The sequence below is a fragment of the Merops nubicus genome, unplaced genomic scaffold, assembly GCF_000691845.1.
Source record: "Merops nubicus isolate BGI_N331 unplaced genomic scaffold, ASM69184v1 scaffold6670, whole genome shotgun sequence".
Taxonomy (NCBI): Eukaryota; Metazoa; Chordata; class Aves; order Coraciiformes; family Meropidae; genus Merops; species Merops nubicus.
Genome location: NW_008582096.1, coordinates 34720 through 50470, shown reverse-complemented (window position 1 = coordinate 50470; position 15751 = coordinate 34720). Strand labels below are relative to the sequence as shown.

Genomic DNA, 15751 nt, shown 5'->3' with positions numbered 1-15751 from the left:
CCTGCTGAATACAAACTGTTCATGGACTCTGACACCTTGATTATGGCAGCACCTGCTAGCTCATCTTCCACATACAGAGGAGTTTGTCAGTATTGCTTATATAAACTCTGTTTATTCAGTAGCTGACAAGTGGGCTGTAAAAATTTGCAGCTGGCAGTTATTTGTCAAAGAAGGACTCAATCTGGGAGGGATTTTCCTTTTTATTAGTAGTATTTTATTAAATTTGGTTTAATTCTCTCTGATTGGTTTCAAGTTCTAGGAGTGAGAAATGAACATTTACAGACAATTAGGTCCCACACCAGCAGAAAAATTGCCTTGACGGCTGCTGGCCCATAGAAGCTCCACAGCTGCAGAGACTATTCCTTATGCTACAAACAGGAGAGGAAGGACGTGCCTCCCCTTCTCCAACAGCTGCTGACTTCAACGTTGAGTGTTCCCTTGTTGCTGCCTTCCTAGGAGCAGAGTGGCACAGCTCCAGCATCAGGAGGGAGCTAGGGATTGACACAGCAGCCTCCCTTTCCTCCAGTTATTAAAGGAATGTTTCCCTATGACTACATCAACAAGGGAAGAAGTTTAAGAAAGCGGCAACGATGCAAATAAACCTTCTACCACAGCACCGACTGGTGAAATGAGGAGGAAAGGAAGAATAATCCTTAACTCCAAAACTAAGAAATTAAAAGAGACACAGATTCCTTTAAAAAGGAGGGCACAGATGGAGTAGGCTGAAATCTACCACCCGTTACTCAGCCTGAGGGCTGTTCCAGCTCCTGTTAAGTTGAGGAATGCAATTCCAGTAACGGAGAGTGCCAAGTAGGTGGACAGGTTCTCCTCTTGCTGTTCTCCTTGCTTTGGAACAGCGTTGTGTTTCTCATGGAAAGACTCCTTGTTTCTCTGGCCATGTATCCCTCAGAGCTTCGTTAAATTGGGTTCTTGGTATCTGGTGAAACAATTCCCTGCATTTTCATGAGATGAGCTGGGAGAGGGAAGGACAAATTTTGTACAGTTGAGACAGTATAAAGGTTTGTAATGAGAGAATGATGTGCACACAGGGAAAGCTTCCATAGGCTTCCTATAAGGAACAGTGATTGTACCCTAAGGATGTACTTACAGCCACTATATGAAAAGAGAAATAGAATGCAGCCTGAGAAACAAGCGAAAGCTTGTAGCTTTAAGGTGCTTCTCAGTTTATCACTCCAAGTTTTTCATCCTTAGAGGATGCTTCTCACCATTAAAATACAGTCCAGCACTAGGACCATATATGTTACAGAAGCTTAGTGATAACACGATAAATAATTAGCATTGGTCTCTTTGCTATACTAATGTATATTACATCAATTTGTGTAAAAAATTCCAATCACTACAAAATCCCAACACAATAATACTTCATCACTAATTCTTTCCCCTAGGTAATTTATAGTTTTGGTACACTGTATCCAAAACTAACAGGAAAGTACCTTTATAGACAAATATTAACAGTTCAAAGCAAAAATCAAATACGATCCGTGTGCTATTTCACTGATCATATTTGCAGCAGCACAGACACTGCAAAAGGATTACAGTGAGATGCTCGAGGGCCTGGATTTCATACCTCAAGCCAAACTGTTATCCAAATATTCACAGTTTTCAGCAGCATCAGATGGTTTCTTGCTTTCAGGTTCAGAGAGCTCCTCAGAGCTAGTATCTGTGTGTGCAGTCGTAACTCTGAGCCCTCCACACCTTCCAGCCTCCTCAGTGTGCAGCACATCCACGATGCTGCTGGGTTGATCCCCTCTTTCATTTGGAATCTCACAGTCGCTCTCTGAGGTTTCATCATTCTCTTTCAGGGCCTCAGTTTCATCTGTCTGTTCGTTCTCCGAGTTTGAGGGGTCTGTGGGGTCGGATGGGTCAGGGCTGGAGGGGGGGACCTCTCCCTCCGATGAGCCACTCAGCTCCGCCCCAGGCCGTGTGTCCTGCTGCCCCGCGGGAGCCTCTGCGCTCTCCCCTCCCAGTTCTGCAACTGCCTGCGCTGTCAGCTTAACTATCTGACTCCTGAGCTGGTCCCTCTCTTCTCCTTTGGAAGGTAGCTGAGGTAATGAAGGATAGAAATGTTTATTTTGGTTTCTGTTATTTAAGTTTGTTCCCTCTGGAGCCAGGGACTCAGTTGCAACAGCACAAGTTTCGTCGTATTCGCCCTTCTGTTCTGCTGAAAGAGAAATGGAACAGTGAGATGCTCTCATCACTCACGGGTATTTATTGTATATCTGACCTGAAAAACATCCCCACCACTGCCACGGAGATGTTTACCTTAGCAAGGAATTTCTAAGAGTGATTCCCTATCCCATCCCAGGCCTGTTTCTTAGATGATAAGCAATCAACACTACATTTCCTGCTGGATCTGGCCCTGCTTTGGAGCCTGCCTTTCCATAACACTGACAACTCTAAAAAAAGAGTCATGGTACCGTACTGTAGAACAGCAGGGTCAGGTAGACTTTTTCAAAGGAGTAACAGCTCTAAGCAAGGCACCCAGCTACAGAAATTTTTGTTACAGCTTAACTCCCCACATCACTACCAGGTTGGGGGGTTAACACAAGCTCATTTATTTGGAGGTTTTCACAGGCTTTCAACCACTAATGAAGTTTGGTTATTGGTCCTGCAACATTTCTCCTAACATAAAAGATTATTCTAATTTGGGTAACAGCAAAAACAAAGCAGCAGTGGAAGAATTTCAAATATACCATTACACCAAAAGGCAAACAGTGAACAAAGATCGAAAAGAGAAAAGGCAATGTGTAAACAAACAGCTTTGTGAAAGAGAGAATTTGTCCTCATCTCAGTTAAGGACAAAAAGCCTCATTGAAAATAAGCTTGTGAAGTCAAGAAACAAAAATTAGGAAATGCCAGAAGTGCGGCTGCATTGACAGCTTAAAATGACTCTTGTCATGCAGATGCATTACCTTTTAGCACATGAGCATCTACTCTGTTTCTCCCACAGGAACCCTGCCTCATGCAGTGCCCGGGACAGCCTGGCTGCGGGGAGGGACAGAGCTACACGCCACAGGAGCCTCCTGTCTCTGCCAGACCTGCCTCATTCAGAATTTGGGGGCTGCCATGTGAGTGAGACAAGGGTTAGCACTGGGAAGAGACATTCTTACTACCATTAAGGAGGCCAGGAATGCTACTCTGAAGAGATGGAATAAATTAACTTTCAAAAGGTGATCACCCACTGGATCTAATCCTCATTATCTGAGCACTCGACTGGAAACTGAGGAGCTCGATTCCCAGTACTGCTCTGCCCATGTTGTGTATCTGAACACACATACTCAAGAGTGCTCCAGAAAGACCCCAAACTTACATACCTCAGATTTGCACTCAGAATTAGAAAGGGCTCTACTTTGTTCTTTGTGTGCCTCAGTTTCCTCCCTCTACAGTGGGTTAACACCACCCCATCACCTTGCTGCAATTTTCTGAAGATAAATTGTTTCAAAGCACCATGTCACCAGAGAAAAGTTCATAGAAAACTAGTACTTTTGTCTTCAAGGAATACTTGAAACAGCACACAGGCAACACAGCAGGAAAAATGCACTCAACAATGAAGAGGAAAAAAACCTGAATAACTGTTCATTAGCAGCTGTGATGACCAAGTACAATCTATCCCATGACACTATCCATCCCCTGCACTGGATAAAGTGAGATCTGGTGGCACAAGACAGTCTTTAATTTGTATGATTGTACAACGTTATCACGGATTTTCACACAGGAACCGCACAGCATATCCTACAGACTTCTACCATCCAGTTTAACTGAAACAAAAACAAGTACAGACTAAAACAGGCCTTGACGAGACCATGATAAGCAGATAAATGAGACTTTAAAAAGCTTGAGACAGCCCTCTGATTATCTGTAGATCCAGCCAGAGCAACATTTGACATATTATAGAAAGTTCTGATAAAGAATATACCTTAGTGCAAAAAGCTAAAAACATTTCCTGGGCCAAACAGGCACCAAATATCAACGGCATTATTTAAAGGATCACAGCTGACTGATGTGACATCAGGCCCAGTATTTAAAGCTATGTAAGAATTTCACAGCTGTTCTGCTCATCAGCTGTTTTCACTCAACTGATCACTCAGCTAATAGGAAAGTAAAAGTGGTTTTGTTTTTATTTCTGGAATATTTTCAAACCAAGGGCATACTTGCTTGGTAAACAAAGAGAGATGATCACATTCCTGTGTTGTTCCCAGGTGCCAAGCAGCTCCCTCAGATTTTGGAGGTACACAGTACAGACAAAAAATTGCAATATGCACCAAGCTCCTAAAGCTCAACAGCAGGCAGTCACTCTCTATGCAGGGAGGCACAAAAAGAGGCTCAGTGGGTCCCTCCCATATAGCTGCTGACTCCAGAGGAGCCTGATGACTCAAAGCACAGGGACAGGCCCTGCAGCAGAAAACACGCTGCTTCCCTTCCAGGCTTCAACTGGAAGATGGCAGCCCCAAATATTCTCCAGAAAATGGATGTGGAGCAACAGAAGTTATAGTTCCTCCACCTACTGCTAGAGGCTGTGCTGTCCCCTGCACAGCTGGCAATATCTGTGCTCATTTATCTCACTGAAAAGTTGTCCCAGTATGTAAACTATCACAGAGGTGAATTTTGTCCAAATTCTCCCTGTGGATTATCAGGGATACTGGGCCACAGGCAAAGGGAAAAAAACAAGCTGTTTGTGCAGCCAGAACAGTCATTCCTTAACCTAATCCAGTTTAATGACAGGATTTCTGTGATTGATCTTGGCTCTGTTATGGGATGGGAAGGAGGAAAGAGGGTAATGGCCTACAGAGAGCTGATTCTTCCCATGATTGTCTGGCTTCTCCTCTCCAAGGCTGCTCTCTTCTACTCTTCCTCTCTGCTGTATCCTGGCTTGAGGCAGAACAGAACTCATTCTGTTCACTGATTTGACTTTTCAGCTCAGTCTCTTCTAGCTAACTGCACTTTCTGAAGTTAACTGCAGATTTCTGCAGACAGTGTCTGCTTCTAGAAGTGGCAACATTTGATGTTTGTAGTTACTACTGAGGACTGGTATGCAGAAAGGCTCTTGGTTATACTTGCTCCCATGGAGACCAAGCTCACTGCTAAATCCTGTGTACAACATTGGGGGTGCAGAGAGGAAAAGGGCACACCTGTGGGGAGTACCAGACAGGACAGGTGACGCTAAACTGACCCATAAGGTATTACATCCCAGATACTTCATATTCAGTATAAAGCTGAGGGATCATGAGGGTTAAGCTCTTCTTCAGCAGCTGGTGTCCAAGGAGGAGTCTGTCCATTCTGCCTCTGATCCGAATCTGTGCTTTCCTGAATCAAGTTCCAGAATCCAGCTCCTGATCTGGATGTTGAGTCCACTCTGGGAATTCCCCAGTGCCTGCCCACAGCATCAGTGGTGATGGTGACACAATTGCCATCAGGTAGGTTGGGTTTGCTATTGGTTTTGTATATATTTGCATATATTTAAATTAATTGTTATTGATTATTCAAAGCTGTTTCAGTTTTTCTTTTCCAATCCACAAGTCTCTCTTACTCCCTTTCTTTTCCCCTTTGGGGTTAAAAGGCAGCATCTGTCACTCGTCTAGAGGCCAGCCCAGCCCTAACCCGTTGACACCCTGCCTAGCTCTTTGCTCCTGCCCTACAGCCCTTTGTTTATCCAGTCCCTACACTCTGCCCACTTCTCATCCACTTTTCAATCTTTTTATCACACCTTGCTTCCAGTGTCAGCATTTTGGTCCTTCGCTCCTGCGCCCTCAAGAGGACCTCTGCTCAGCCAGATGCAGGTCCCCTCCTTGCACAGACATCCGATTCTGTCAATCCCCATCTACTCTAGTCTTCCCATCACTTAAGAGTCCTGATCTCAGCCTTCCCTTCCTCTCTGTTCCAGGTTTTGTTCCCTCTGCATTTACATTATCTTGAAGGAATGGTGTATGCAGAGTTTTACCAGCACTGGTGGCACAAAGCAAGCTCAATAGAATCATTGGTTTGTTTTTCCTTGTTTTTAGCAAATGAGATTTAAAAAAAGAACCTTTAAAAAAAACCAACCAAACAAAAAAACCCCCAAAACAACAAAAAACGTGTTCATGAGAATTTAACACTAAAAAGTTATTTGGCTGACACTAAAAAAGATCATCTGAAGTAGAAAACGCAGCATGGAAAGCTTCAGCCCACAGCTGAAGTTTGGCAGTGTTACAAAGCAACAGGAACAGGGTCTGATGAGATCTGACAGGCAACTTTACTTGAAACTGTAATATCAACCTCACCTAGGACAAATACATGAAGGAAAGAGCATTATGCCACCAAGTAAATACTTTCAGTAACTGCAGATTCAGTTAAAAATCAATGATTAAGCAGACAAAAATGAATATTTATGAGTTATTACTTGCCAGAGAACTACTGACTGTAGTTTTCTTATTTTTAGAAAAAATATCAGCTGATCAAGATTATAAAAAATGATCAGTCTGGCTGTCAAGTTTTATCAGATGCTGTCATGGATAATGAAGTCAAAATTAAGCCACAATCTATTTAGTTTCAGGACTAACAAATAAAATGTTTATGATGCTCCATGGTTAGCTGAGTAAGATCTGGGCATACCAAAACATTATGCCCATTAAAGAGCTTATCCAAATGCCAACAGGCAAACATAATAATCCATCTCCCATCCATTATGAAAAAATAAAGGAAGGAAAAGGTTATCAGCAAAACGCTATCTTCTGCTACTGTCAAATAAAGCTAAGCCTAACTTTGGAAAGATGTTAGAGCTTGCTACTGGAGAAGGATTTTCAACAAAACACGTGCAAGACTATAAAAAAGGCAGTCAATTTCTCTGGGAAAACGAGTTGGGTATTTCAATGTACCAGGCGCAATCAGGAAGCCTTTCATCTAGATATCAGCAATGATGCAGGGGAGTGCTAAGCCAGTTCCACAGACTGCTTTCCTACTGTGCATTTTAACAGAGGCAAAAAGAGCAGGAGGCAGTTAACTGTAACATAGATGGCATGAATAACTTCTCACAGTATCAAGTAATCTGACAGAAAAATTCTTTGAGCTGTAAGACCTGATCCCTAGCCCTGTGCAATCTATTCACCAGTCATTTTCCAGTTGTTTGATTTTTTTTTTTCTTCTAGTTGTACTGGAACCGCCTATCCATTTTATTTGTGGATGGTTTATTCAATCTGTGTGACCACTGAAACTTTGCCTTCTGCTATCCCAGCATGAAAACGTATGACTTTTTGTTTGGAAAGCAACGAGTGCACAGCTCTCATCACGCTCTTTCTGTTCCAGGTGCTCACCTTGTACTCCACTTTTCTGTGGCTTATCAGCAAACGCCAACAACGGTGACCTGGACCGCTGTGCAACAGGCAAGGCTGGGTCGCTGAATGTTATGGTGTCCTTTCCACCTGAAACAACCCACGTGTTAGAACCATTCCCTCACCAACTGCATCCACTGTCCACCAACGATATTCAAACACAGCCTACAATTTTTTTTTGCAATGTTACTGAAAAGTACAGAACAGGAAAAGCATTTCAAATGATCCTTCGACAGCATGGATAAAAATACTCTGTGCTGGAGCTAGAATATGTAAGTCAAATACAGAAAAGGCTCACGTTTTTACCCACAGTACTGAGTAAAGGACAGAAAGAAAGAAGACTAGGTGCTGTACGCAGCAAATTGTATTAGCAATTAGCATTCAATCCAGAATATTAATAATCAGATCATACCAAAAGTTTTACAAGGAGTAATGGATCATTTGCATGCTATGACCAGCTAGTGTTCAGCACTGACTCTATTACTCTGCCTCAGTGATGAGCCTGCTTGTATCATATACATAGTTTTACATTACAGACTCACACATGTATTAACATACAATGCTCCCTTAAAAAAAAAAAAACAAAAACCAAACCATTAACAGCTTAGCATAACTAAGAACTGAGAGAGCAAACAAGCATACATTGCTGGCGAACAGGAGGAATTTTAATCTGAAAATTCCCCACATATTTCTGAGCATTTTCGTTTTAAACCAAATGGAAAAGGGCAATTTTCCAGATCTTCAGCAGACAAAACTCTGCAAGAAACTCTTCAGCTAAGGACTCTGCTGTAGATGCTTAGTCTTTACGTATTTTATAAATACCGACAGCAACACCTGCAGCTCCTTTAGGAAGTCCTCCACTATTCAGGATGCTGATGTTTTTAGCAACTGACACTACCTTATACCTGGAGGGGAAATGGCAGGAAATGTGCAAGATCAGCTAAGCGTGGTGTTTCTGTGGCCTCCAGAACAACTGCCAACCGATAAGTAATGGCTGGGGAGGCAGCAAGCTACTGCTCTATTTATCTCCCTAAGAATGGACATTTATGTAACAACCACTTCTCCCCTCTAAATCTGTTTGTACGTTTCACCTTAAGGCAACATCCTAAATCTAATCACCCATCCAAGACAAAGACTTTCAAAAGAGCACCAGGTCAGGAGACACCCAGAATAAATCCAGCTCTGAGAAAGTTCTGGTGCCTACTAAGAAACAATGCAAGTCAAGCTGTTTCCATAGAGTCTCACTGCATACCCCAATCCCCAACTACTTTTGAAAGCACTGGCTGCAAATACCTTGATCCTGAAGGTATTAACAACATTTTTATATCCTTAAAATGTTGGGGTATATATTACAGCAATATAAATGCGACTACTGTTTTTGAAACATGGATCTTGCCAAGCTTTGAGGTTCCTGTCAATATGCAACAGAATTCTGCCTCCACCATAGTAAGTAATAAAAAACCAATATTAACTAACAACAAAGTGGAGAACCCTCCTAGTGTAAGCCAAAATTAATTAAAAATAAATTAAAAAAAAAAGGCAAAACAAATCCTATGGCTATTTCAAAATGCAAAAGCCCCTGAACAAATGCACTTCCCTGAAATACTGAAGGAATTTTCTGTACGAAGGAGAACTAATTCTTTCAGGGAACTAGAAGTATGAAAACATCCAACATAGTCAAAGGTAGCCACATATTGAAAACGTTACAAAAGAATTCAACAGAGGAAGTAAAATTCATAAAGCTGATGAATTAAAAAACAGGGGGGGGGAGAACTTAACAGACAAGTAGAAAGCTTTGGAATAAAAAAAGTAAAGCCTGATTTAATGTCCCTGAAGACTGCTAGACAAGCTTCAAAAAAGAAAATTCTTGACTTCCAGCCAGCATTTACACAGTAAATGCTTTCACATTTTTCTCTAAAAACCAACTTGGTTGCAGAAAGTAAAGCTCGGCTCAGTATTCACACATCTAAGCAACAGATGTGGCCCAAAAAGTCCGATGTGTATTTATTTCTGAGCAGTGACTCACATCCATTCGTGAAGGAGGGCCACGGGGGTGCTGCTCTACCATATTCAGTGAATTATCATCTGAAGTTGGGTAACACACAGAGAATTTCAATTAGCTGCCATGTAAGCTCCATTTCATAACTTACATAGCCTCGTGTTCCTCTAATGAATTTTTCAAGGGCTGGAGTGAGAAGTATACAGACCTCCAAACAGGCAAAGCGGTAAGTGTTCAGTAGTAGTAAATTCTTCCCTTTACTCTCCAGGGCTGGGTACCCCCTATCCCCCCTGCTGCTCCCCGCCCCGCTGTGCCTGGCGACACCCGCGGCGCCTGCCGAGCCCATTAATCCTGCCGCGCCCCTGCTCCCTGCTGATTACTGCAGAGCAAGAGGCAGCAATGAAACTTTCTTATCACCCCAGACAGAAAAAGGCTGAGTCATGCTCAATTCTTTTCTTAGGCTTTTTTTTTCCCCAGTGGAAATCTGGAATTTTCAGAAAAGAATAGATTTTTTAAAAACAGAGAATGACTTATCTGGATGTCTAGTGACATCAGATTGTGAGAGGAATAAGGTGGTGTTTATTATGTACTACTACTGAATACACTTAGCATATTATGCATGCATATTTGAAACACAATGTACCTAAGACAAAGCAAAGAATTAAATGCTTCTGTGAATTCTCTGCTTTCTTCTCAAGGAAAGTAAACTCAGAAAAAGAAAATCAAAGGCAAATCTATGCCCACGCTTGCTTTCTCTTCAGCAATGAACCTTGCAAGAGGTTTGCTTAATTAAAGCCCATTTTCCAAACAGAGGAAGCTACAGTTTGCGATAGGCAGCATTTCTACAGAAAATTAACTAAGCTACCAATTTCACCATTTCAAAAATTAGATATGCACTTCCTCTTGATCTAGCTTCCCCCTCGTTCATTTATGCGTTGCTCAAAAAGCAGATGACAAATAAGTCACCTAACAAAAAGTTAGAAGCAGTCAAGCTCTTTCTTCAATAAGAAAAGTTCATTAACGTAATTTATTAACACCATTTGGAATATATTAATATCATGGTGACAGCAGATGTTATAAATGCTATATGGACAATGATGCTTAAGGGAGAACATTAACTCCAGATTAAAACCCTGCAATTTACAATGTGTGTTTCTTTCAGTGCTAGATTGAATAATCAGCTTTCATCTGTGTATTTTTTCCAACCACAAAATGTTCAACTCATAATCAAGTAACTTTTTTTTACTCTGGATTTAAGACTTACTAGATGAGCTGCTCTCCACGTTCTGCCCCTCACCTGAGCCAGCATTCAGCTGCTGAGTCCCCCATGGTAGTTCCCACACTATTTGTTACGTGCTGCTGTTTTATGGAGCGGAAGCTTTCCACCCTCTGAAAGAAAACTGGTGACCCACCAGGTGTTGCAAGGCTCTTTCTGACCACCTTGGGACTAGAGTGCACTTGGAAACTACAGTGCGCTCTTCATTAGAGGCAAGCAGCAAATAAGCAAACCTTGAGGCTGAACACAACTCGCAAGCTGCTGTAAAATTCCTTTACAACTATTTAAGATCACCCTTTCTTACTATTTTCCTCAATGTAAAGAAAATATCTTGTAGAGCAGACTCTTTTTTCTCTTGTGTTTGTATAATTCACTTGACTCAACATCTTAATCTGCCAGATATAAAAATGTTAAGATAACATTTGCATTTATTTACATGCAGTGATAATATTTAACGTACTGCTAAAATCAGTTATTAAAAATACATGTTAAGCAGAACCTACTCCCAAATCCCACTGAGACATTGTAGCTCAGGCCTTCAGGCAGCAAAAGAAAGGAAGGAAAGAGACAGTTGTTATTGTATAAACATTAGTTTGATGTCTTACCTATATAGATGAACAATGGTGCATGAAGTTCCCACTGTTCCACTTTTTTTAATACACTTTGGAAAGACTAGAAATGCTGCATTTATTACAGTATGAATTTCACAGAATGCTGTTTTTGAAAAAAAGGGCCTACAGTACCTTAAGATACACATTTGTACTCATGTACAAAACCACATTAGCAGGGTCTTAGACAAATATTTCACCTGTATCTTTTGGAGAATGTGGGCAGGGACAAATGCTCTAAGTGTACTATGTATGTTAGCTAACTAACTGAAGAGTAATCCATGGAAACAAATTTGTGAAACAAGTTTTTGGTTGTAAAAAGTGTCAAGAAGAGAGACAGTTCCAGAAAGGTGATAGAGAATGCCTAAAACGGGCCAGCTGACCTGGAAATAGCCCACATCAGGCCAAACAGTGTAGGTTTGTCACAAGCTCTCTTCAGCACTGTCAGATGTTTCCTTCTAGATGTAAAAGTGAGGTGGAAGAACCACACAGCCCAAAGACCAGAAGTCTAAACCACACCATCCCCCACCCCCAGTGGCACTGATAGGAAGCCGTAAACAAAGCCTAATGAGGCAGATACCAACAATGGAATAGCATAATTTACAGTGGTTAAAGAAGACACAATTAGGTGTAATGGGAAGAAGAGAAGCAAGAAGTAAATGTAAATTAAATATTGCACATTTTCCTAACAGTGAAGTCTATTAGGAAGCAGATTAATCTCCCATTACTTGAGTAATTCAAATCCAAATACAATACTTAAGATGCTACAGGGAATAAGCCTGTTCTGGAGAGATGGACTAGAAAATTTAAGATTGTTTACACTTCCAATTTATCAGAGCTTATGATCCTACAGAAAAACATTAAAAATACAAAGATAAAACCCATGGTAATTACAAGAAGTACAAAATTAATAAATAAAATCTATGGAAAAACATAATGGCCAATATCCTGCATATTATTTTATACAACTGTTTAAATAAAATAGTTCCCTTTTTTTTTGCTAGCAGACTATGGAGACAATTTGATTATTCCCAGTATTTTAAGCATTTTTTTTTCCAGTGTACATATTTGACTTAAGATTTTAAAGAGTCTAGTGATTTTTCATTTCAACTTAACATTTATTAGAGATTTCTAATTTTGAAAATGTGCTGAACAGCACATTTGCAAAATAACAGTCATTAAACAAATTATAGCCAAGCTTTTCTTAAATGCAAATATACCCTTGAAAACTAAATAATGCAAACTGTTCTCTTGAATTTTTACTAACCTGGAAGACTCCACAAGCCAGCAATTTCCAAAGTTCTTAATTTCTTTTCTAGTTCTGCCACTCGGTTACCTAGAATTCTTTGGAAAAAGAAAACATAAACAAAAGCCAGGGACAGTCAGCTGAGATGAGATCCCTTGTTATACTAAAGTGACCAAAGCCCAATTTCTTACATGACTACAATCAAATATTTAACTTGTTACTTAACTAGTGCAGTAAACTTGTATACAGTAATCTCTTTTCACTAATTGCAATGGACAACTTCCCCTAGAGTTAAAAGAAAATGAAATATAGTTGCCTAATCTATCCTATGGTTAACTAAAAAAAAAAAAAAAGTCTAGGATGTAATGGACATTCAACCTTTGCACTTTGGTAAAGACAAAGAACAGCAACTCACAATATTTCTTTTTCTATGTCTGCAAATATCTCTTCCTGGTTGTTTTACTTTCTCTACAGCTGAAACCAGAAGGTAAAAGCTACACAGACAAAATATGGAAAACTGAAGACAACATCTAGATTGATTTTGAAGTTCTAAACCACAAGCTTAGCCTAGTCCTTTATTCACAGGGGTTTCTCTATCATGAAGATTGCTTAAAACGGCAAGGAATATTTTTTCCACTACATCCTTTCTTTTAGTGCTGAATTCTGTTTTCTACTCTACTAAAGAGCTTCTAGTTCTTTAATGCCTTTATAACCCACTCTTAGTTTTCACTGCATTTCTTGGGTCATCTTTTCCTTTGTATCTGATTCCTACACAAATACTATTTGCAGTTAGCTCTCCTGCAGGATTTAACTTTTAGTCTTAATTCTCTCTCCAGATCAAATAAGAGATTTCTATCTTGCAAAGAAAGGTCTTTTTTCCAATGAATTTTTGAAAGTGTTTTTCTCACAGGCACAGCAAGTCTCCTAGAGTCAGAAGTCTTTAAATAAATCCCAAACAATACTCAATGCAGGGAGAAACCCAGATGAGGCAGCAATTCGAAACATGACAGCAGAGATAATGGACAGCAAGTTTTACTCATCAAATTACAGCAACAGGATAAGTCAGTTAAATTTGAACCAAAGGCTGAGAAGCAGCATATCACAGCACAGCAAGGCAACAGTATCTTCCTGTGCTCACCAGAGCTGTGTAATACTGCAGGGCGTGCTCTCCAGTGAAGGTTTTATGCTGCAGACATTTGAGCATACTGGGAATGTCATTACTGACAAGATGGCAGAATCCGGGAAGGACATGAAGATAGCAAACCCAGCAAATATCAAAGAGGCTAGAAAAATTGATTAAAAAGGACAAAGTGGTTTTGAAAACTTGGCTGTGAGGGCTTTGCCATGACACAATAAAAGCCTCTATGTATTTTAAAGATTATAAAAATATCAAGATGAGAGAGAGAATGTAAAAGGGAAAGATAAATACATACCAAAGAAAGCACTGAGAGGTACAGGGGTGTATGTCAGCTAAGAAGCAAACAGTCTCTCACATTTACAAGCAGAGACATTTGGGAGCAGTTATGTTTATTTTACCCATTGAAACTCAGTAATCAAATAGATTACCAAGGTTATGATGGATCTGTTGCTGTCTTCTCCAACGGCAATCAAAACTGTTCGAGTCTAGATTTTGCTTTCAGAATGCTTCTGTCTGGTATGAGAGATTCAACCCTAACAACTCTACTTCCATACCCCAGTGTATGGGGCAACATCCAGCAACAGGTCACGAGGAAAGGCACAGAACAACTTCTGAGAAGCTCTACCTCCTGTACAGGGAGCCTACTCCCATCTCCCTGCCTAAGGCCACACCAGGGGTCAGCTGAAGGACGTGGAGTTCCCCTGGCCTTGAGGGGCAGGAACTGAGAGAGATGATGCAAGACTTCTTCTGCATCCCATTAGCTCAGCCAGGGAGCTGACAAAGCAATGTTGGTTCAGCTGATGATTGTCACCACAAACGGGTCATAAATTTAGCACTTCTGCCAGGAAAAGAAAAAATCCTTATTATTTTCATAAGTAGTTCACTTATTGGGGCAGAAAAGGGGGGAAAGATACTGCCCTCCCTGTTGGATAGCTGTATCACAGAAGGAAACTCACTGCTCTGCATCAGGTTCAGTTATTGCTACTGCTCTAGTTATTCAGACAACAATAGCAAAGTCATTCTTCTCTTGCTTCTCTTAAATTCTTTAATTAACTTATCAGCTGTACCACACTATTTCTAAAGGTTTTGAAGAAAATACAGCCTGATAATTCCTTCTGGATCCTCAGAAGGCACGCTGAGCTATTTTTAACTTTTGGTGCAGGTTCTCACACAGAAGGATCATTCTGTGGCTCTGAGCAGCGGTTGGCAAAGAGCGAGGACAATACTTAACCCTGCTCCTTTCATTCAAGAAGAGAGAAAAATATATTCCGTGAGGAGTAGGATTCTAGTTTGTTTCAAACCACATTATCTGAAGACAAGTATGAGAGAAATGTACCCCACATAAAGCTGCAAGTTCTTATAGAAAGGTATTTTAAAAAATAGATGTGAAAGCAATCCTGAACACAGCATGGTTGATCCCATTCCCTCCTCTCCCCTGTGACCTCCAGATAATTCGCTACCTCCATATGTGCCGTGGGAAGACTGAGCTGGCCTAGAACTGTAGGTATTTTTAAAGGGACTACAGGGGTTGGTAGCATCAAATTTCCTAATCTATTTTTCTTTTTATCTCTAGCCATAATGGACCAGATCCTTTTGACTAACAGAGAAGGATCACGTTAAGGACAAAGGTGCTGGCAGCTATTTCTATTGTCCTCAATCATGTGTCTAATGCAACACGAGAGTCAATCTAAACCTTCCTCCAGGATAAGGTTTTACAGAAATGTGTTGTTCACATAACAGCAGCAATGCTCCCACTTGAATTTAGAAGCTCTCTCCTGGCTCTCCCATGCTTCCCAACATACATGGCCATAATCTGAAGGGAGCTCTGCTGTTAGCCAGCTCTGTTCACCTCATGTTCAATTTAGCTCTTGCTGCAGAAGACATATGACCCTCATACAGATGCAAGCACCCAAATATGTGTAAATTGGGTCTGTCACGGTCACATATCTAGTTTTGCACATCACATTAAACATTTACTCAGACTGACACAATCCTTTTTATAAACTTGGTCATGGCCAAGCTTGCCCAAGTTGGAAATGTGAAAATTAGTGCAACATGTCTAAGCAGCAGAGCAGCTTCTACACTGATCTGGCTTGCATGGATACTGGCAATTTCAGGAACAAATTGCATTAAAAAGAACATCTAATAAATGGTTTATT

At 40.7% G+C, this 15751-nt stretch overlaps 1 protein-coding gene across 1 annotated transcript in view; it reads right to left on the bottom strand.

Moving 5' to 3' along the window:
* Positions 1 to 1589: 1589 nt before the first annotated feature.
* Positions 1590 to 15751, bottom strand: part of CCDC149 (coiled-coil domain containing 149) — a gene marked incomplete at its 5' end in the record, with an annotated part of 40598 nt that continues 26436 nt past the window's right edge. The window contains 4 exons of the mRNA XM_008936507.1: positions 1590 to 2182; positions 7308 to 7415; positions 11104 to 11136; positions 12476 to 12552. Of these exons, the coding sequence (XP_008934755.1) occupies positions 1590 to 2182; positions 7308 to 7415; positions 11104 to 11136; positions 12476 to 12552 (811 nt within the window). The remainder of the gene's footprint in view (positions 2183 to 7307; positions 7416 to 11103; positions 11137 to 12475; positions 12553 to 15751) is intronic.